An 18,944-nucleotide genomic window follows, 5' to 3' on the forward strand; every position below is an offset into this window, starting at 1 on the left:
GCGCGGGCACGCTCCCCGACGTTCTAGATGGGAGGAGACGGTGCGGGGACCCTGGCTGTCATTCAGTTGGAAAAGCCGTCTGATGGGGCACAATGACGAACTTTTGGTACTCCCCCCACCGCCAACGGCGGCTCAACCCCGACCTTCCCTGTCATAGCCAAGCGCAAGGGGCCTACAAATCAGCCAGCAAACTTCCACCGCGCGGATGGAGACCGGAACCAGACGGTACATACACTTCGTGTGATTTTACATCTCGCCATTTCAATGGCCCCGGCGCGCTGCGGACAGGCATTCCTCTTCCATTCCCTTCAGCCATACGATCTCGACTCCGGCGTCCTTCAGCTTGCGCGCGCCCTCGCACTGTACGAAGTCGTCCGGCTCGCCGACCCCGATGAAGCAGCGCCGCACGCCAGCAGCGATGAGCGCGTCCGCGCAGGGCGCGAGGCCGGATGTGCGGATTGAGCAAGGTTCTAAGGTCGTGTATACGTCTACTTGTCGCAGAATGTCGTCGACTGACGCCTTGGAGGGGTCGAACGATGGTAGGCGCGCCGCAACTTCCGCCGGAGTCAGGGCGCAAAGTTTCGTCAAGGCGTTGGCCTCCGCATGGGTATTGCCCGGAAGTTCTCTCGAGTAGCCAGTGGAAAGTACTGCAGGCTCACTGTTGGATGGGTCCCTGTACGCCAGGACGCATCCAACACAGAATGCGGTAGGTGTAGGCTCGCACCGAGCCGCTTCAGCGAGGGCGAGGCGCATAAGGTTTAGATCTGGCAAAAAGAGTCAATACCAAGCTATTCACGCATGCGAGCTGTAAGCTCACCCTGAGGATCTGCAGACATATTTCGCAGAAAGGCAAGGGCTTTGCAGCGCACAAGTAACGTAGCGCGTCACGGCTGAAAAGTCGAACTTCACGTTTTTGATGCCCGGCAATCCGGCGGTCGGGCGGAAATCCCGGACCGACTTGCCTTCCTCGAACGACGTAGGTGGCGCTTTCTAATCCTCCCTCATCACTTTCCATGGCCATCCGAGGGTTCAGAGCGGTAGATAGAAGCCAACTATACCCCCTCAGACAGTTGGAACTTTCCCTAGGCTGATTCGCGGTGTGAAAGCATGGCCGTCATTCTTTTTTCCACCAGAATCTGAGCAATACACCTCCGCTCGCTACTGCATGCACAATTTTGGCTTGACACACTACAGCTTCGTTTCTAAAAATTCTGAACATTATAACACTCATACCTCACATGCACGATAACCACCGACGCAACCTCCCCATCAAGTCTCGTATAAGAAAACAGATATCGCGCTGAAGCTGAAGTAGGTCACTGCCAAGAGAGACTAGGCAGTGGGAAAACACGGTGGATGTGGATTGTTGCGCGGCACAAGTGGAAGGATCTCGGTATACGCATGTATACGTTCTTGAAACACATCTAGACGGCCAGGTACTTCACATTATTGACACTCAGACGGTTAGGCTTATGGTCAGACATTGGTTTACCATGTTTGTCTGTTTCCCTCTGAAAGAGGGAACTTGGCGCCTCTGAAGCGTTAGGGAGACGCATGTACTGTTGAGTTCGTCGTAAATGATGGGCCAGACCTCGAATCCCTAGGTATGGTGAGGAGCACCGGACAGGCCTTCTAACACAGCCAGATCGCCACTGTATGCAGAATAAGTCTCATGTGAGTTACCACCCTAATGAGCTTCCATGGCTGACAGAGCAATTTTAGTCCTCGTTAACGCAAAAGCCAGGTTCTGACAAGCGGTTCGGGGAAGGGACGAAGGTGTGAGAACCTGAGCATTCACGGGCGTTGCCGAACCTCACGTGGAATATGTGGCGCTGCATTAGTCAGCATCCATTGACGGCACTGGCTCGCATTGTTCAGGTTGCTCGCCGCCGCCATCATGAGCTCGCCGCCGCCTGCAGAATATGCACCGGAACCTGTCGGGGAGGACGTCCCCATGCAGGACGCAGAACAGCAGGAGCCGCCCCCTGAAGACGAAGATGCGGAAGGCGATGTTGTGATGCCAGGCGCAGACGATGACAGCTCGGAAGAAGGGGAAGACGACGAGGAAGAGGAACGGAGAATTCGTCAAGGCTTTATTGTGGACGAGGACGAGGAGGAAGAGGAAGACGAGGAAGAAGCGCGACGCGAACGGCGGAGCAAGCGCCGCAAGAAGAAGCACCGGCACAGGCGTCGTGCGTCCCCATTCTTCATTGTTCGCGACTTGTCAAATTGACCGATTGGCGCAGGGGAAGAGGAGGAGGCACTTGAGGAGGATGACTTGGAGCTCCTTGAAGAAAATACGGGCACGTCTTTCCGACGCAATAATTTGACTCGCCTCCGTCGCGGTCGAGACTCAGAATCCCCTCCCGCTGGCTCGCGCAGACGCAAGAACGTCATTGATTCGGACGATGACCTCGACGACGACATTGCGCTCCCAAAACCTGGCGACGTGCAAGCTATCTTTGACGACGATCGAGGCCGGGACGACGACGAGGAATACGGCTCCGACGACTTCATCGACTACGACGAAGAGGAGGATGGCGCCATGGACGAGGAAACGCGTCAGGAGCGCAGGGAGGAGCGTCGCAGACAAGAAGCGGAGCGGCGGAGGCGCGTCAGGAGCGCATTGCCACAGCTGGCGGGTATCGACGCTGGGTGCGTTGTTCTGCGCAAGGCGTTGCGATCCGTCTACTGACATATCCATGAAAGCGCCCTCGACGAGATGCACGATATATTTGGCGGAGACGATTATGATTGGGCTCTAGAGGCGGACGAGGAGATTGCGGAGCCAACAGAGCAGCCGGAGACCCGCTACCAGGACGTGCGTCCCACCATTGCTGTCATGAACTCGAGCTTATTCCCTTTTGCAGGTCTTTGAGCCATCAGAAATTCGCAACAGACTGCTCACCGAGGACGATGACCTCATTCGCGCTCAAGACATTCCAGAGCGCATGCAGCTCACTTCCTCTGGGCTTTCCGGCTCGTCTGCGGTGATAATGCCGGAGCCCTTTTCCGAGTCTGACGTGCAAGCCGCTGCCCTCTGGGTCACCCAGCGCATCTCCAACGAGATCAACAACACCTATTTCGGCCAGTATGCGAAACACAGGGAGCTCGCCGGGTCGCTGATCATGGCCGTCACGTATGCTATTCGCGCGATGTTCGTGTCCGGCTACGAGGTCCCGTACATCTGGACGCACAAGCGGGACCACATCATCCACTTCGATGCGGCAAAGGCCAGGGAATCGAATCAGGATGAGGCGGCGATGTTCGGGCTGCTGTCGTTGGACGATCTATGGCGCATCTACACGCTAGGGCAGAAATTCCGCGCACTCTTAGAACGGAAGCGGTCACTCACTGCGTCATATGCGCGCTTGAAGGTAGAGGACGACTACTACGACACGGAAATCTTCCCGAAACTGGAGAGCGTGGAGTCTATCGCCGACGCAACCGAGTGGCTCATGATGAAGTACAAGGACAAGAAGCAGGACGCGGACACCTTCCGCTTCCACGACGACAACGAGGAGCAGATTGAGGCAAAGAAACACAAGCGCCCGAGTCGAATATCCGCATACGAGGTGGCGAAGAACAGCATCGCTAGCCGGGTCGCGCATGTACGTGCACCCCGTCTCTATTCATTCCAATTACTAACATCTATGCAGGGCTTTGGCCTCACTGCCAGCCAGATCGTCGAGAACTTCCACGCGGTGTCGAAGAAGGATGGAAAGCCCGTGCACTTCATCGAAGAGTTCGAGCAAACACCCCTTGCTTACGCGGAGCAGCACATCGACCCCGATCCCACCAAAGCGAAGTCGCCTGAAGAGCTGCTCGCTCAAGCGCGCTTGATCTTGTCGACGGAGCTTGGCAAGGACCCTAATCTGCGCCAGGCCATTCGCGACGTCTTCAAGAGTTCTGCCGTCTTCAGCGTCAGTCCGACCGAGCGAGGTATTACGAAGATTGACGTGACGCATCCTTTCTATGTGAGTCTTCTATCATCTTGTCTGTACAGCAACGTATCGAGACGCTTTCCAGGCCTTCAAGTACCTGTTGGACAAGCCGATTACCGAGTTCTTGGACACGCCACAGTTCCTTCAGATCCTCGCCGCTGAATCTGAGCACTTGGTCACGGTTTCCATATCGCTCTCACCGCTCGCCCAGCAACAGTTTGAGGACCTGCTCAACGATGCTTGCACGTCAGATGCGTTCGGCGAGTCCTCAAAATTGTGGAACGCGGAGCGGCGGCAGGCTGTTCACGACGCAGTCGAGCAGCACCTCATCCCTGCTGGGCGGAAGTGGGTGCGCGACTATCTGCGGGAGGAAATCGAGGACGCGATGGCGAATAAGTGTGGGACGGCTTTGTACGAGGTGCGTGTCTCTTCAGACCCAACGACTTCGGTCTGACGTCGTTTGCAGCGCATCCACGTCGCGCCTTGGAAGTCGCAGACAGATACTGACACGCCGTTGGGTGCAGTCCCTGCGGTTCTCGCTGTGTCGTGGGGCAAGGGGGACGTCCAGCGCGATCCCATCCACGCCGTGTTCGTCGACTCAGAGGGTCGTATGCGGGACTACACTCAGCTGGAGAACTTCCACACCCAGCAGCCCCGCGACGAGTTCGTCGACCTCATACGGCGTCGCAACCCGGACGTCATCGTCATTGGCGGCTTTTCGATGGCGACCACGAAGCTCTCGCAGCGTATCAAGGAGATCTTGGGGGAGTACAGCAACCAGGGCGGCCTTGCGCCGAAGCCCGTTGTGTACGTCCCCGACGATGTTGCGCGGATCTATCAGCATAGTCGGCGGGCGGCGGAGGAGTTCACGACGTTGCCCACGATTGCGCGCTACTGCGTGGGTCTTGCGCGCTATACTCAGGGACCCCTCAACGAGTTTGCGGCGTTGGGCTCGGATGTTACGGCCATCACCCTCGACGAGGACTTGCAACAATGGGTAAGTTTTCGTGCTGTCGCTTATGGCGATGTACTCACCTAGTTGTAGGTGCCTAAGGAGAAGCTGCTGACCGCCTTCGAGCGCCGGCTGGTCGACGTCACGAATAAAGTCGGCGTGGATATCAATCGCGCGGTGACGGATCCGTACTACCAGCACTTGTTACCGTTCGTGTGCGGTCTGGGTCCACGTAAAGCGCAAGCTCTGGTCAAGAAGATCTCGGCGATGGTACGTCCTTGTTTGCCGGTGCTGAGCGCCTTTCGCTGACATTCGCTTAGGGCGGAAGCTTGACCAACAGGGAGCAGTTCATCAAGAAAGGCCTTCTGACAACCAGGATCTTCTTGAATGCTGCTGGGTTTCTACGGATCAACGTCAACGACATGACGTCGTCCGCGTCCAAGAAGCGCGCGCAGATGATGGACGTCGACGAGGAGCTGGCAAGCGACCCCTTGGACAACACGCGTATACATCCCGAAGACTACGAGCTCGCGCGCAAGATGGCTGCCGACGCTCTTGAGTACGATGAAGAGGATCTCCACGACGTCCATCCCTCGCACGTCGTCTCCGTCCTCATGAAGGAACCGGACCGGCAGAACAAGCTCAACGATCTCAACCTCGTGGACTTCGCGATCAGCTTGCTCGAGGCGAACAACGAACCCAAGAGGCATACGCTCGGCATGATTCGCAGCGAGCTCGTCAACCCGTTCTGCGAGTATCGGGATCCTTTCCCGCTTTTGGAAGCTTGGGATGTCCTGACAATGCTGAGCGGGGAGACGTACAAGACGCTGCGTCGTGGTCTTATCGTTTCGGCCGCCGTCATGCGCATACAACCCGGCAAGGCGACGCTCAGATTAGACTCCGGAGTCGAGGCATATGTTACCGAAGAGTACGCCGCGGATCGCCCTGGGCGAATCGACGCCGCGCTGCAGAAAGGGCAGATCGTCTCCGCCGTCGTCATTGAGCACAAGTTCGACATCGCCAACGACTCGCTGATGCTCGAGCTGTCCACCCGTCCTATGGACTTGGCCCCTGGTGACGAACAGTTCCGCAAGGTCAAGCCCGACATGCACTGGGACGACAACCGGGAGGACAAGGACAAAGACATCGTGGAGCGCAGGAAGCGGGCCGAGGAGCGGAAGACGCGCCGTGTCGTCAAGCACCCGGACTTCCACAACTTCAACAGCAAGCAGGCGGAGGAGTATCTGGAAAACCAGAACCGCGGCGACGTCGTGATACGCCCGTCCTCGAAGGGCACGAATCACCTCGCGGTCACTTGGAAGGTTGACGATGGCCTGTACCAGCACATCAGTGAGTGAATGAGATGGCTGAGCTCGACAATCGCTGACCTCTTCTGCAGACGTTATGGAACCCAACGCAGACGCTGCTGGGACGGGCGTCAGCAACCAGCTCATCGTCGACCCTACCCATGTGTACTCCGACCTCGACGAGCTCATCGTCAACCATGTTCAGGCGATGGCACGCCGGGTCGATGACCTCATGGCGCATGAACGCTTCAAGAAGGGCCCCGAGGATGAGCTTCGTAAGTCACTGCGCCGCTTCTCTAGTGCTATGTCTGATGAATCATCGCAGATCTGTACCTCAAACAGCAGCTGGCAGCAAACCCAAAGCGTAGTATGTATGGGTTCACGCTGAATCGCAAAAAGCCTGGACACTTCAACCTTTGCTTCTTGGCGAGCAAAGGGTCTACCGTGCAGTCATGGGTGAGTCTCCTCTGCTTGATTATTTGTGAGCATACTAACACACATCATCAGCCCGTTCGTGTCGCGCCGGAGGCGTACTATCTCTTTGATGCAGCAGCTGTCGGTGTTTCCGAGCTTTGCGATGCTTTCAAAGTCCGGTGAGTACCTGTCTCGTATTTTTGTCGTCCGCGTGCTCATACACATTCAGTCATCTCCACGAATCACAAAACCTTGCCAACGGTGGCAAGACACCCTACCCTGGTGCTGGTGGTCGTACCCCAGCACGCGGACACGCAACACCAGGACATATGACAAGCCGCGGTCGCACACCCAACCCCTACGCGGGAGGTGTAACACCTCGACCTCCACCCCCCGGCGGCGTCACGCCCAGACCTCCGCCACCACCCAATGCCTTCCCCGGCGGACCTGCTCCTCCACCCAACGCTTTCGGCGCGCCTCCTATGCCGCCTGCTCCCGGCTTCAATGGCGGGTGGGGAGCAGTGCCACCTGCGCCACCTGGTGGTATGGTTCCGCCGGGCATGAATCCCCAGCGTGCTGCTATGCTCCAGCAAGCAGGCGGTGCAGGAGGATGGGGTGGAGGCAGCGGTGGTTGGGGTCAATGAATTCGGGTTTATGTTGCTATCTATTCCTTACATTACAGTACTGTAGTCGTTGTATCACATAGGACTTGCGTATATTCTTCACTATCGCGCTACACAAGCCTTTGTATCCAACAAAAGAGAACCCAGCGCCCGTGGCTGGGCCCTTCCTGGTCACTGCGTTGCTTAGTCAGCCGATTTGTTCAAACTCCGAAAGGCAATTGCCGGAGAAAACACAAAGTGAGCTGCCCATCATCTCATCTTATCTCCAACCCTCATCTCAAAAAGGTTCGCCACCCACTCCTGCTCGCGTCTTCCCCTTGTACTGACTCTCCTCGTGTCTCGTAGCCAAAAAGATATAAAAGCCCAAATTTTATATTTCGGTGGTTGATCTCGTCTTTCTGTGAGCCCTTTCACAACCTAAATCCGCCACTCGAGCGCTGACCACCATCGCCACAGTCCCAGAAAAGTCCATAAAGCAGTAACGACCAGAAAACACTAAATTCCCTTCGAAAACAACCATCGATATGTCCGTTGTCGCTGAAGCCCCTCCCGCCGCCGTTGCCCCAGAGGCAGCTGCGCCCGCCCCTGCCCCCGCTCCCGCCCCGGCGGCCCCCGCCTACTCTGCTCCTGTCAGCACTGGAGCTGGCTCTCCCCCCTCAGCCAGTCTCTATGTGGGTGAGCTCGACCCGACCGTGACGGAGGCCATGCTCTTCGAGATCTTCAATATGATCGGCCCCGTGGCGAGGTGCGTGTTCGCCGTTGCCAGAAACCAGCCCGCCACTCACTCTCCGCAGCATCCGCGTGTGCCGTGACGCTGTTACGCGCCGCTCCCTTGGCTACGCGTACGTCAACTACCTGAACGCCGCCGATGGTGAGCGCGCTCTCGAGCAGCTCAACTACTCCCTCATCAAGAACCGTCCCTGGTGAGCCACATATCCATCACTCCGCGGCAAAAATCATCTAATGATCATTGAAGCCGCATTATGTGGTCCCAGCGGGACCCTGCCCTGCGCAAGACTGGCCAGGGCAACATCTTCATCAAGAACCTTGACGAACAGATCGACAACAAGGCCCTTCATGACACGTTCGCTGCTTTCGGCAACGTCCTTTCCTGCAAGGTCGCGACCGACGAGCACGGCAACTCCAAGGGCTACGGATTCGTTCACTACGAGACCGCCGAGGCAGCCGAGAACGCCATCAAGAATGTCAACGGCATGCTCTTGAACGACAAGAAGGTCTACGTCGGTCATCACATCTCCCGCAAGGTTTGTCAGTCGCTTTGAGGCGCATATATCCACTCTGACACATGTATACAGGAGCGTCAGTCCAAGATTGACGAGATGAAGGCTCAGTTCACCAACCTGTACATCAAGAACATTGACCCGGAGGTCACCGACGAGGAGTTTGAGGCCCTCTTCAGGGAGCAGGGCAACGTGACCTCCTCCGTCATCCAGCGTGACGAGGAGGGCAGAAGCAGGGGCTTCGGCTTCGTCAACTACGAGACGCACGAAGAGGCGCAGAAGGCCGTCGACAACTTGAACGACAAGGACTTCCACGGCAGGAAGCTCTTCGTCTCGCGTGCGCAGAAGAAGGCCGAGCGCGAGGAGGAGCTGCGCAAGGCCCATGAGCAGGCTCGCCTCGAGAAGCTCAGCAAGTACCAGGGCTTGAACCTCTACGTCAAGAACCTCGACGATGATGTCGACGATGAGAAGCTTCGTGCCGAGTTCGAGCCGTTTGGCACCATCACCAGCGCCAAGGTCATGCGCGACGACAAGGGTGTCTCGAAGGGCTTCGGCTTCGTCTGCTACTCGTCGCCTGAAGAGGCCAGCAAGGCTGTCGCGGAGATGAACAACAAGATGATCGGCAGCAAGCCCCTCTACGTCTCGCACGCCCAGCGCCGCGAGGTCCGCCGTCAGCAGCTCGAGAGCCAGATTGCCCAGCGTAACCAGATCATGCACCAGGCTGCCGCTGGAGGCATGCCCGGTTACATGAACGGCCCGATGTACTACCCTCCTGGCCCCGGTTACCCTCCTCAAGGCCGTGGCATGATGTACGGCCAGCCGGGTATGATGCCCCCGCGCCCCCGCTACCCTCCTGCGCCGGCCAACGGCCAGGTAGCGGGCATGCCCATCCCTGCGCCCTACGGCCAGGCTCCTCCCCCGCAGGGGTATGGCGGCATGTACCCCGGTGGTGGTCGCGGTGCTCCTCGCGGCCGTGGCGGTCCCCCTGCCCGCGGCGTCCCCGCTGGTCGCGGTGGCCCGCCCCCCGCTGCCGCCGCTCGCCCGCCTCCCCCGCCGGGTGCCGTCCCGCCCGCGGCGGCTGCGCCCCAGGTCCCGACCCTCACCGCCGCCCAGCTTGCTGCTGTGTCGCCCATGGAGCAGAAGCAGATGCTCGGCGAGGTCATCTACATGCGCATCGCTGCGTCGCACCCCGACCTGGCCGGCAAGATCACCGGCATGCTCCTCGAGATGGACAACGCCGAGCTCCTGTCCCTGCTCGACTCGCCCGATGCCATGGCCGGCAAGGTCAACGAGGCGCTCTCCGTCCTCCAGGAGTTCGTGACCAAGGAGGCTTGAGCAACCCGTCTAGGGTACCGTCCCGGATGTCGACGCTCGCGAGCGTGCGGCGCATCCCCTTCCACTCTTTTGGCTTACCTGTACCAGTATTCCGTCCCCCGTGTATGTGTCTGCATGTGTCCGCGAGTTGATCATCGACGACCTGGTCATCGCCTGTACTCACCGATTTTCTGTGTACTTTTATCACGCGGTGCCTAGCGCAGAGTGCCGTCGTGGTTTGTTTTCGTAGGGTAGAGGTTCGGTCGTGCCTTTATGTCACTTGGAAGGAATAAGATGATTCAACTACTTTCTCTCATCCATCGTCTGAGCGTGATCGCTGGTATTGTGGGTGCCAAAGCTGCGAGCAGCATTAACTAGTCGAACGCCTTCTCAGGTAGAATGATCTAGTCAGTATATTCAGTCTATGGCGAGAGGCGAGTAATCTGAAGCTGGAAATGGGGAGGGGTCGTAGAATTTAAGGGATATTGTTAGATTACTACAGGCGCATACGCAAGTCAGTCAATGCCAGATGAACATTGATCACTCTAGTGTGGTCGTGAGAATGAAAAGATCAATACCTTCCGCGTCTGGACGTCTTAGCGCCGAAGGACGCTGACTCATCTCGGACGCCTTCCGCTGCACCGCGCGCGTGCGACCACGACGTTCATACGTTCTAAGCGCTGCTTCTCCTCGGTTAGGTGCCAACTGAGGTACGACCTGCTTACATTCGTCTACTTCTGCTGAGCATAGACACGTAGACCCAATTGACACCTTTACCAATCCTGTCCCAAATCCGTCCACAATAGACGCGTGTGGGTCCGGCATGAATGGCGACCCACTGGGCTCCGTGCGTGGCTGAATAATGGCATTGTTGATTGCGATTGGCCGTAGTCTGAGGCTGCTGCGAAGGGGCTGCGAGCGGGTGTATGTGCCTGCAGACTCGGGGCTGGGTGGCAGAGGGCGCAGCGAAGGGCGTGCCGGGGAAGGACGCAGCTCATGAGGCTGGACGGGTGGCAGCCGTAGGACTGCGAGTCCGACGCGCAAGCAGGTCCAGGACACGCCACCCACAATTGAGGACGATGTATATAAGGTTGTGCAGGTTGGGGACTCAGCTCAGAGCATACGGCTTCTAGGGCCTACATCTCTTGAACCTCCCCCAACGTACAACCAACAACCAGCAAACCGATAATCGACATGTTCGTCCTTGTCCTTGGGTAAGGGCTTCTCGTTCGCAAATGTCGACATCCTCTTGACTGGGTCATGACAGTGCTTCTGGCTTCATCGGCTTCCCTGCCGCTCAAGCGCTCGCCCGCGCGGGCCATAACGTTTACGGTCAGACGCGCTCGAGCGATAAAGCGACCCTGCTGGCTAAAGAAGAGAGTAAGCCGTCGCTGTCAACCGTCCTTCGCTTCCCACTCGTACTCAGCCTAACATCCACTTCCCAGTCACCCCCATCGTCTGCGCTCCCGACTCCGACGGCTGGCACCACCTGATCCCCAAGCTCGACGTCGTCATCGACGCCGTTGGCGGCATGGACGTCCGCACGCTCTCGCAGGCGATGCTCTCGTCCACTAGAGCCGCCGCTACGCGCCTCCGCCCCGCCGGCGCCCCCAAGCTCTCTTACATCTACACCTCCGGCACCTGGGTGCACGGCGACAGCCGCACTGAGATTGTCAGCGACACGACGCCACTCGCGTCCCCGCAGGCACTCGTCGCATGGCGTCCCGCCGTCGAGCGGCTGGTGCAGGAGGACAAGGTGCTGAACGGCATCGTCGTGCGCCCGGCGCTGCTGTACGGGAAGAAGGGCTCGCTGACGGAGGCGCTGTTTGCGAGCGCAAAGGCGGGAAAGGCCATCTGGCCGGGGACGCCTGGAGGCAAGCTGCCACTCATTCACTGCGACGACCTGGCGGACCTGTACGTGCGCCTGGCGGAGCGCGCGCCGGTTCTCGGAGGCTTGGTCTTTGACGCAGCAAACGGGATCGCGGAGTCAACGGACGCACTTCTGGAAAGGCTGGTAGCCGTGAGCGGGGCCAGCGGGTACGAATTCAAGGAGCCTACGAACCGTGAGTGCTCAGGATTACTGAGAGGACGATTGTGCTTACAGTATTCGCAGCCTTCGAGCAGGCCATCGCGTCGTCTGCCATCATCCGCCCTTACCTGGCGCGTTCTCTGTTGGGATGGGTTCCGAAGAAAGCTGGGTTGACGGATAATCTTGAGGTGTACTACGATGCGAGCGTCGCGTAAATGGATGTTGATCATGACCTGCATCCCTCAATAAACATAGGTTCTTCATGGTATTGCATATATATCTTGGCTTTTGGATGTTCAATCGTCTTGTTTATACAATATCGAGGAAAGACTCACACTTGCAAGGCTTCTCCGAGGGTGCGACAGTATGGGCGATCTATGGTGGTGATGGTAGGACGCAAGGCGCAGCCTGATTATGAGAGCTCACGTGTTCGCGAGGAGATGATGGCGCGGGGGCGCGGAATCATTACGCGCCTTGCATCCTTCCCACACGTTGTGTGCCGTCCTCGACGTGTCCAACGACCAGCGGGACATATGACTTCATGGATCACTTCCTGGCTGCCTGAGATCCCGTCCCTCAACTTCGCTCTGCCGACGAGCAGTATCCAGCAACGGTTCATCTCGTTCGTACTCAAGAAGTCGCTCGGGCACTTCTTGAAGCCTGGTCAACTCGATGCACACCAGATCGAGTCTCAGATTGGCTCGGGATACGTCCATGTAAATGATCTGGAGCTGGATAATGAGGTGCGTTGCTTGCAAGGTTCCACGGTCACTGTGCTGAAGTAGCGCCACAGGCAATCAACGGGCTTATTGGGGGCTTACCCATCGAACTGCAAGGGGGATCTCTTGCGAAGGTGTCTGCTCGCATACCTTGGCCTAACCCACTTACCTCAACACTTGGACTCTCACTGGATTCACTGCATCTCACATTCCATTTCCGACCTCCGTCAGCACCTCAGGAACCTCCGAACCTGGCAGACTCTGTGGTCTCAGTAGCGGAGTCCTTCATCCATGAAGAACTGAACGCACGCGAAGAGGCCCTCCTCCGTCAATCATTCCACCAGGATGCACCAGACCTTGATCACGACTTGCCTGGAGGGTTTGATCCATTCTTGTCCGCGCCGGAGGAGGAAGAGGAAGTGCACCCAGACAACGACCCTGCCGGCGTATCTATATTCGCATCGCTCATCGAGCGCTTGCTAGCGCGCTTCGAATTCGATGCTACCAATGTCCAGATATCGCTTGTCCTACCCGAGCATACCGCGTTCACGCTCACAGTTCCCGAAATACGGTATCGCACCGAGGAGCAAGCACCCATCGAGGAGGGAGCACCCTCAGGGCAGTCACGGACATTGACTATACGGGGTATGTCCGTCAGCGTGCGCGATCTCCAACCTCCGCCCCCGCCATTGCGAGGACCTGCGACGGCTTCGGGTACGCCTACGTCTTCCCTATATCGACGACGCTCCCCTTCACCTGCATCCTCATCATCGTCCCTGGATGACGATACGCAGATGATGATGTCCCAGTCGCTCGCCTTTCTGCCCCCACGGCCGGCATCTCCAGCAAGCTCGGTGGCGAGTAGCATGTACCAGAGCGCAGTGTCCACTGCCGACAGAGACGAGCCGCCATCAGCGGAAGAGACCGAATTCGCACCCGAACTTCCCGCAGGTCGTGTCCCAGAACCTGCCGGCAGAGCTGAGGTTGAGCCACCTGCAGCAGAATCCCCTGCAGCACCCTCGTACAATGCGGCAGAAGAGACCATCCTTAGCTTCGATTCCGAACCTATCTGCTTGACATTGACAACGCCTCCGCCTACGGAGAATGGGCCTCAGGTGCTTCAGTTGTCGATATCAATCGGTCTTCTCTCGTGCGCCATCCGAGCCTGGCAGATTTGTGGGATCACAGAATGCGCGGCGCGATGGGCATCGTACCACCCTCCATCTCCACCTCCTGCACCCACAACAGCGCCGGCGTCATCCTCCAAGGCGGCAGCGTCTCCTCTGTTCCCAAGCATCGCAGTGCAGTTCGAGATGAGGGGCGTAGTGCTCTTGGTCCTACCTAGCGGCCCTGCACCATTGGACGCATTCCACGCCAAGCCCTTGGTTCCTCCATCTCTCCCCCATGGCTTCCTACGCCTCCACCTCGACACGCTCAAGGCTTCCGCGGCCATCGACACGAAGTCTGTCTCGTCGTCGCTCACTTTGTCGGATATGTCCGTATTCTCCTTCATCCCATCGATGACAGGCGAACAACAGGCACGACCCATCCTCATCGTGGACCCAAATGCTACTGCACAGTACTCATCCGCCCACATTCACCCTCAATCTGGCGCCGTACCAGAGTTGCCGATATTTGAGGTGCCGAACTGGCCGATCAATGCTGGGCCACGCGTATCGGCGTGGCGGACGAAGAACAAGAACAAGCAGGCGGTTGAAGGCATCAAGGTTTCTGCGATTATGGCGCGCGCATCTCTGCAGCTGGGCGCGAAGGAGAAGCAGGCGAAGAACGATAGCAATGTCGCCGTCACCTTCGCGCCGTTGTCGCTCTTCGTCGACCTGGACGCCCTGCATTTGGATTCGATCACGAAGTTTGTCGAGGAGATGTCTTCTTCGACTCCTTCGCCGCGACCTGCAACTGGCGAGGCAGGGTACGGGTCCGACTCGGACGGGGAGACGCCTCCAGCGACGCCGAAGCCTGCGCCTGCTGTATCGGAGCGCGAACGGGAGAGGCGGAGGTTGGAGAAGATGGTGCTGGATGATTTGGATCTAGGGATGGATTATGGACTGCGCCGCCCTGAGCCGCCGAAGACGCGGAAGTCTATGAAACGGAAGAGAAAGGTACGCGAGATGAGCTTCACCTACATTGACCCAGTGCTGACCTCGAGTGATAGCCCGAGCCACCCCTCAATGCTTCCGTGAGGTTGCCTCTCATCCGCGTCCACGTACGGTGCCCACCACCGCCAGGAAAGCAGCCGCGCTCTGGGACACTGGTACTCGATTTGCACGATGTGGGCCTTTCAAATCGCGACGACGCTCCTCGGGCCACGGGCGCGCGATTTGCCACATCGACGTCGGTTACGCCACCTCTAGACGCTTTCTTGAGCGCAAAGTGTCGCCGAATTCTCGTGGGGACGACATACGCTCAAGATGCTAAGGTCGTATCCGTCTTGTCACTGGGACCCTTAGCATCTTCTCCCACCGGCGAGCAGGCCTCGGGCTTCGAAGCAGACGAAGGTCCACCTGCGTTATGCCCCCGAATATCATTTGGAAAAGCCGAAAGTGGGCGGTCCCTCCTGACGGTCGATATACCATCGGCGTACATCCACGCAACGAAGCCTTCGGTAGATGGATTGCAGTACCTAGCGGACGACGTGACGCAATTCCTCGACCGCACACTTGGCAGCAAGGATGAGGCCAGAACCGAGGCCGGGAGCATGATTGGGAGCGACTTCTTTGCCGGCGGTTCGAGGGCGACGAGCACGACGGATAGAGCATCCAGCAGTTCAAGCAGCGAGTTTGTGGTGAAGCTCAATATGTCGGAAGGTGACTTTGTGCATGAACTGTGTTGAAGCGTTACTAACCTTCTTTCGTAGCTTTCGTGCGTTTGATGGTCCCGAGAGAAGAGAGCCGGCTGGAGAGCGCAAGACCGTTCGACTTGAAGGTCTCTGACGCGGACGTCTTGTTAGAGGTCAAGCCGGAGGGCAAGGTATGCTACAAACAAGCTTACCTCGATTGCATGCTGATTGTTTTCAGGACGAAACCGTGATCACCGTCAACCTCATGGAGCTGGCCATCATGAACACCACGTCAACAGGGGCGATGGACTCGCTCTTGAACATGACAAGTCCACGAAGCCTGGTATGCGATTATCCTTGATGATTAGATCCCATCGCCGAACACTGAACTATCGCAGGATAAGGCACCGCGCGCCATGCTCAATCTACGATTCGTCTCTGCAGCACTACCGGGTACTGGTGCAAAGGAGTCTCGCATCAAGCTGAATTTGTTTGGCTTCACGTGCAATGCGCACCCTGAGTATCAGTGGGCCCTGGACCTCGGCAGGTTTGTCAAAGCACCTCCAGGAGTAAGTCCGAGTCTTTCGTGACCTGCATGCCTTTGTAATGACCACCAATGCAGGCTTTTGAATCTGTCCCTCCGAGCGAGCGCACACGGGTGTCTGTCCAGATCCTCGACGGCTCATTGCGACTGCTTGGTCCCAAACATCCCGGTGCAGCAGTCGTCCACCTTGGAGACTTGGAGTTCTCCACGGAGATCGTAGACTCGCCGGAGTTTTCTTTCAATCTGGCCGTGCCGGCCCTTGCTTTCTTCTTGCTGGACGACCTGGCAGACGCGTCTGAGAATCACTATCAGCAGGGAGGCGTTGTGCATTGGAAGGTATATTTCCTTGATTACTTTGTCATGTTCCAGGACTTATCCTGGCATTAGGCTGCTGGATACGCCCTCATCGCGGAACTGGGGGACCTCGCCTTGACCGTCTCAACTCAGACCGTTGATGGCCTCCCCGACGTCAGGGTACGTAGGGATACAGATGGGCTATGTTAAAAGCTCACGGAGGCCCAGGTTATGATCGAGCGGATTGGCTTAAGGCTTCACTTGTGCGCGGATACAGGAGCAGCGATGGGTGCCTTCTTCCAAGACTTAGCCGCGCAGTTCAAGCCACCAGAAGCTGAGAAGCCACCGAAGGTCAGGGCGCGTCCGAGCATGGTTGGAGAGCAAACCTTGAGCAAGTCTGCACTTGCGAGTACGCTCACATCTTTCCTACGCCGTCTCCAGATATTGATGTGCTCTAGTCGACGAACAGGTTTATCGACGGGTGCCCGAACTAGGTCCTGCTCCTGATCTTATCGCGGATGACCTTCCGACCAATCCTGACTATCTGGATGAATCCTTTGGCGCAGCCGCTGGATTCCGAGAGCTTCGCGATGATGACCTCGAGGACTTCGACGACGAGGGCGAGGAGATCCCGGTCTATGCACCTACGGGCTCGCAAGCAGGTGTCATAGCCAGAGCAGGTGGCGAAACCATCAAGATGCTGCGACCCGAAGGGATCAATATCGTGGAGAACTACTTCGACACCCTGCCTCCGGAGTCGCAAACGCAGTCATCCGAGTACGTCTGTATGCTTTGATCCTTTCCACAAATTTAATCCAGTCAATCGACAGCCTAGGTGCCACGACCCTGCGTGTCCGCATTCGCGAAGGCGACATTACCCTGTTCCTATACGATGGCTACGACTGGGCGCGAACTCGTAAGACCATCGAGCAGGAGGTCAAGGAGATGCGCAAGCGGCTTGCGAAAATTCGCCAGCTTGTCGCCAACGGGCAGACGCAGGAGACTGACTCCGACGACGTCAGCGCCGTGCTCTTCAACTCAGTTCATATCGGCCTTGACGAAGACTTTGACGCGCTCGAGCCTGGCGCACTCATCGCCGCCATTGACGAAGAGCTCCGTGAGGACCCGGAGACCGCCAGCCAAAGCTCGTGGCAATCCCTTCGTGCGCCTGGTCCTTCCGGAAAGCCGAAACAGAAGTCAGTGCGCGTCCACGGCAAGCGTCTCACGCGTGCGAAGGGCCCGTCCATTGAATTCCGGCTTCAAGGCGTGCACGCGGACGTCGACCAGTTTAGGCCTGGAGAGGACATGGTGTCGCGCACGTTTGCGACGGTGCGCGACCTGGAGATCCTGGACCACATCAAGACGTCGACGTGGAAGAAGTTCTTGACGGAGCTCAGGTCGGATGCGAGGGGTAATGTGCGGGAGACGGACTCGAATATGGTGCGGATTGAGCTGCGTATGGTTCAGCCGGTGAAGGGAAACTCGGCGGAGGAAGCGAGGTTGAGGGTGAGTATGCGATGTTGAAAGACTGCATGTGCTTGCTGACTTTGCGTAGGCCAAGATCTTGCCGCTGCGGCTGCATGTCGACCAGGATGCGCTCGACTTCTTGAAACATTTCTTCAGCTTTAAGGACTCCGATGCGCCCGAATCAACTGCCGATGATGATGGCGAGGGTGACCAGACCTACTTCCGTGAGTCAGTCAAATTTTGCATGCGTGCATTTGCTCATTACCCCCCTCAGAGCACGCCGAGATCTTCCCTGTAGACCTCAAGCTGGATTACAAGCCCCGTCGCGTCGACTACCGCGCGCTACGCGAGGGTCGCACCATTGAGCTCATGAATTTCTTCCACTTCGACGGCGCCGAGATGACGCTCCGCCACCTCACGCTGCACGGCATAACCGGATGGGCACGCCTCGGCGACACGCTAAACGACCTCTGGACGCCCGACGTGAAGGCAACGCAGCTCGTGGACGTCATATCCGGCGTTGCGCCCATCCGCTCGATGGTCAACGTCGGCTCTGGCGTTGCGGACCTCGTCCTGCTGCCCATCGCGCAGTACAAGAAGGACGGCCGGATCGTGCGCGGCGTGCAGCGCGGGACGACCGCCTTCGTCAAGAGCACCGCCATCGAGGCTATCAAGCTCGGCGCACGGCTCGCCACGGGCACGCAGGTCATCCTCGAGCAGGCCGAGGGCGTCCTCGGCGGGCGGGGCGTCACCATGGGTGGCGGCGGCATGTCCGACTCCTTCGTCACTGCCGAAGTTCCCGCCGGCGTCTCCCCCGAGGACCTCGCAGGCAGCTCCTCCGACGAGGACGAGGAGCACATCAGCAAGTACGCAGAGCAGCCCGAGGGCGTACGGGCGGGCGTCCAGAGCGCCTACCGGAGCCTGTCCCGGAACCTGCACTCCGCAGCGCAGACGATCCTCGCGGTGCCGATGGAGATGTACGAGCGCTCGGGGAGCGAGGGCGCGGTGCGGCCCGTGATTCGCGCGGTGCCAATCGCGGTGCTGAAGCCGATGATTGGGGCGAGCGAGGCGGTGAGCAAGACGCTGCTGGGGTTGCATAATACGCTGGACCCGGAGGTGAGGATGGATAATGAGGCGAAGTATAAGTCGCGGTGAGGGGTGGACGGGGAGGAAGTAGAGAGGAGGAGAGTTAGCTAAGGGAAGGACGGGGAGTGTTTACCTTGGGCCCGACTGACGAACTATCATGACGCGTTCTGCCTGCACAACCTGTACTAATAGATACACGGATCCTATGTATTA

General features: G+C 58.1%; 5 protein-coding genes across 5 annotated transcripts; 4 read left to right on the forward strand and 1 right to left on the reverse strand.

The window, feature by feature from the left end:
• Positions 1–261: 261 nt before the first annotated feature.
• SCHCODRAFT_02694702 (cytidine deaminase-like protein) lies at positions 262–836 on the reverse strand (the record flags this gene model as incomplete). The annotated part of the gene is made up of 2 exons (XM_003035339.2): positions 262–764; positions 818–836. The coding sequence occupies 2 exons, from the start codon at positions 834–836 to the stop codon at positions 262–264; spliced, it is 522 nt and encodes a 173-aa protein (XP_003035385.2).
• Positions 837–1,885: 1,049 nt separating this feature from the next.
• Positions 1,886–7,429, forward strand: SCHCODRAFT_02523785 (transcription elongation factor Spt6). The gene is made up of 13 exons (XM_003036141.2): positions 1,886–2,192; positions 2,247–2,655; positions 2,710–2,821; positions 2,871–3,611; positions 3,660–3,977; positions 4,030–4,362; positions 4,411–4,941; positions 4,990–5,166; positions 5,217–6,246; positions 6,296–6,478; positions 6,529–6,659; positions 6,711–6,796; positions 6,847–7,429. Exons 1-13 carry the CDS (start codon positions 1,898–1,900, stop codon positions 7,259–7,261), a joined length of 4,761 nt encoding a protein of 1,586 aa, XP_003036187.1. The 5' UTR covers positions 1,886–1,897; the 3' UTR covers positions 7,262–7,429.
• A 72-nt stretch (positions 7,430–7,501) lies between these two features.
• On the forward strand, positions 7,502–10,111 carry SCHCODRAFT_02604934 (uncharacterized protein). The gene is made up of 6 exons (XM_003036140.2): positions 7,502–7,525; positions 7,586–7,640; positions 7,697–7,985; positions 8,035–8,163; positions 8,217–8,505; positions 8,557–10,111. The coding sequence occupies exons 3-6, from the start codon at positions 7,765–7,767 to the stop codon at positions 9,814–9,816; spliced, it is 1,899 nt and encodes a 632-aa protein (XP_003036186.1). The 5' UTR covers positions 7,502–7,525; positions 7,586–7,640; positions 7,697–7,764; the 3' UTR covers positions 9,817–10,111.
• Positions 10,112–10,989: 878 nt separating this feature from the next.
• Positions 10,990–12,039, forward strand: SCHCODRAFT_01198083 (NAD(P)-binding protein; the record flags this gene model as incomplete). Its single annotated transcript, XM_003036139.1, has 4 exons — positions 10,990–11,009; positions 11,063–11,175; positions 11,241–11,858; positions 11,909–12,039. The coding sequence occupies 4 exons, from the start codon at positions 10,990–10,992 to the stop codon at positions 12,037–12,039; spliced, it is 882 nt and encodes a 293-aa protein (XP_003036185.1).
• Positions 12,040–12,357: 318 nt separating this feature from the next.
• On the forward strand, positions 12,358–18,800 carry SCHCODRAFT_02483354 (uncharacterized protein; the record flags this gene model as incomplete). The annotated part of the gene is made up of 14 exons (XM_003036138.1): positions 12,358–12,567; positions 12,618–14,573; positions 14,723–14,980; positions 15,035–15,368; positions 15,419–15,531; positions 15,579–15,683; positions 15,739–15,909; positions 15,963–16,220; positions 16,272–16,352; positions 16,401–16,587; positions 16,637–16,955; positions 17,009–17,684; positions 17,734–17,869; positions 17,920–18,800. The coding sequence occupies 14 exons, from the start codon at positions 12,358–12,360 to the stop codon at positions 18,798–18,800; spliced, it is 5,685 nt and encodes a 1,894-aa protein (XP_003036184.1).
• Between the last annotated feature and the right edge of the window lie 144 nt (positions 18,801–18,944).

This window comes from Schizophyllum commune (genome assembly GCF_000143185.2).
Source record: "Schizophyllum commune H4-8 unplaced genomic scaffold SCHCOscaffold_1, whole genome shotgun sequence".
Taxonomy (NCBI): domain Eukaryota; kingdom Fungi; phylum Basidiomycota; class Agaricomycetes; order Agaricales; family Schizophyllaceae; genus Schizophyllum; species Schizophyllum commune.

Excerpts from the sequence above, each read along its gene's own strand:
- SCHCODRAFT_02523785 (XM_003036141.2), top strand. The coding sequence starts at position 1,898 with ATGAGCTCGCCGCCGCCTGCAGAATATGCACCGGAACCTGTCGGGGAG. Across the intron at positions 3,978-4,029 it reads ACGTGACGCATCCTTTCTAT|GCCTTCAAGTACCTGTTGGA; the intron begins GTGAGTCTTCTA and ends GACGCTTTCCAG. Across the intron at positions 4,363-4,410 it reads GTGGGACGGCTTTGTACGAG|CGCATCCACGTCGCGCCTTG; the intron begins GTGCGTGTCTCT and ends CGTCGTTTGCAG.
- SCHCODRAFT_02604934 (XM_003036140.2), top strand. The coding sequence starts at position 7,765 with ATGTCCGTTGTCGCTGAAGCCCCTCCCGCCGCCGTTGCCCCAGAGGCA. Across the intron at positions 8,164-8,216 it reads CTCATCAAGAACCGTCCCTG|CCGCATTATGTGGTCCCAGC; the intron begins GTGAGCCACATA and ends TGATCATTGAAG. Across the intron at positions 8,506-8,556 it reads GTCATCACATCTCCCGCAAG|GAGCGTCAGTCCAAGATTGA; the intron begins GTTTGTCAGTCG and ends ACATGTATACAG.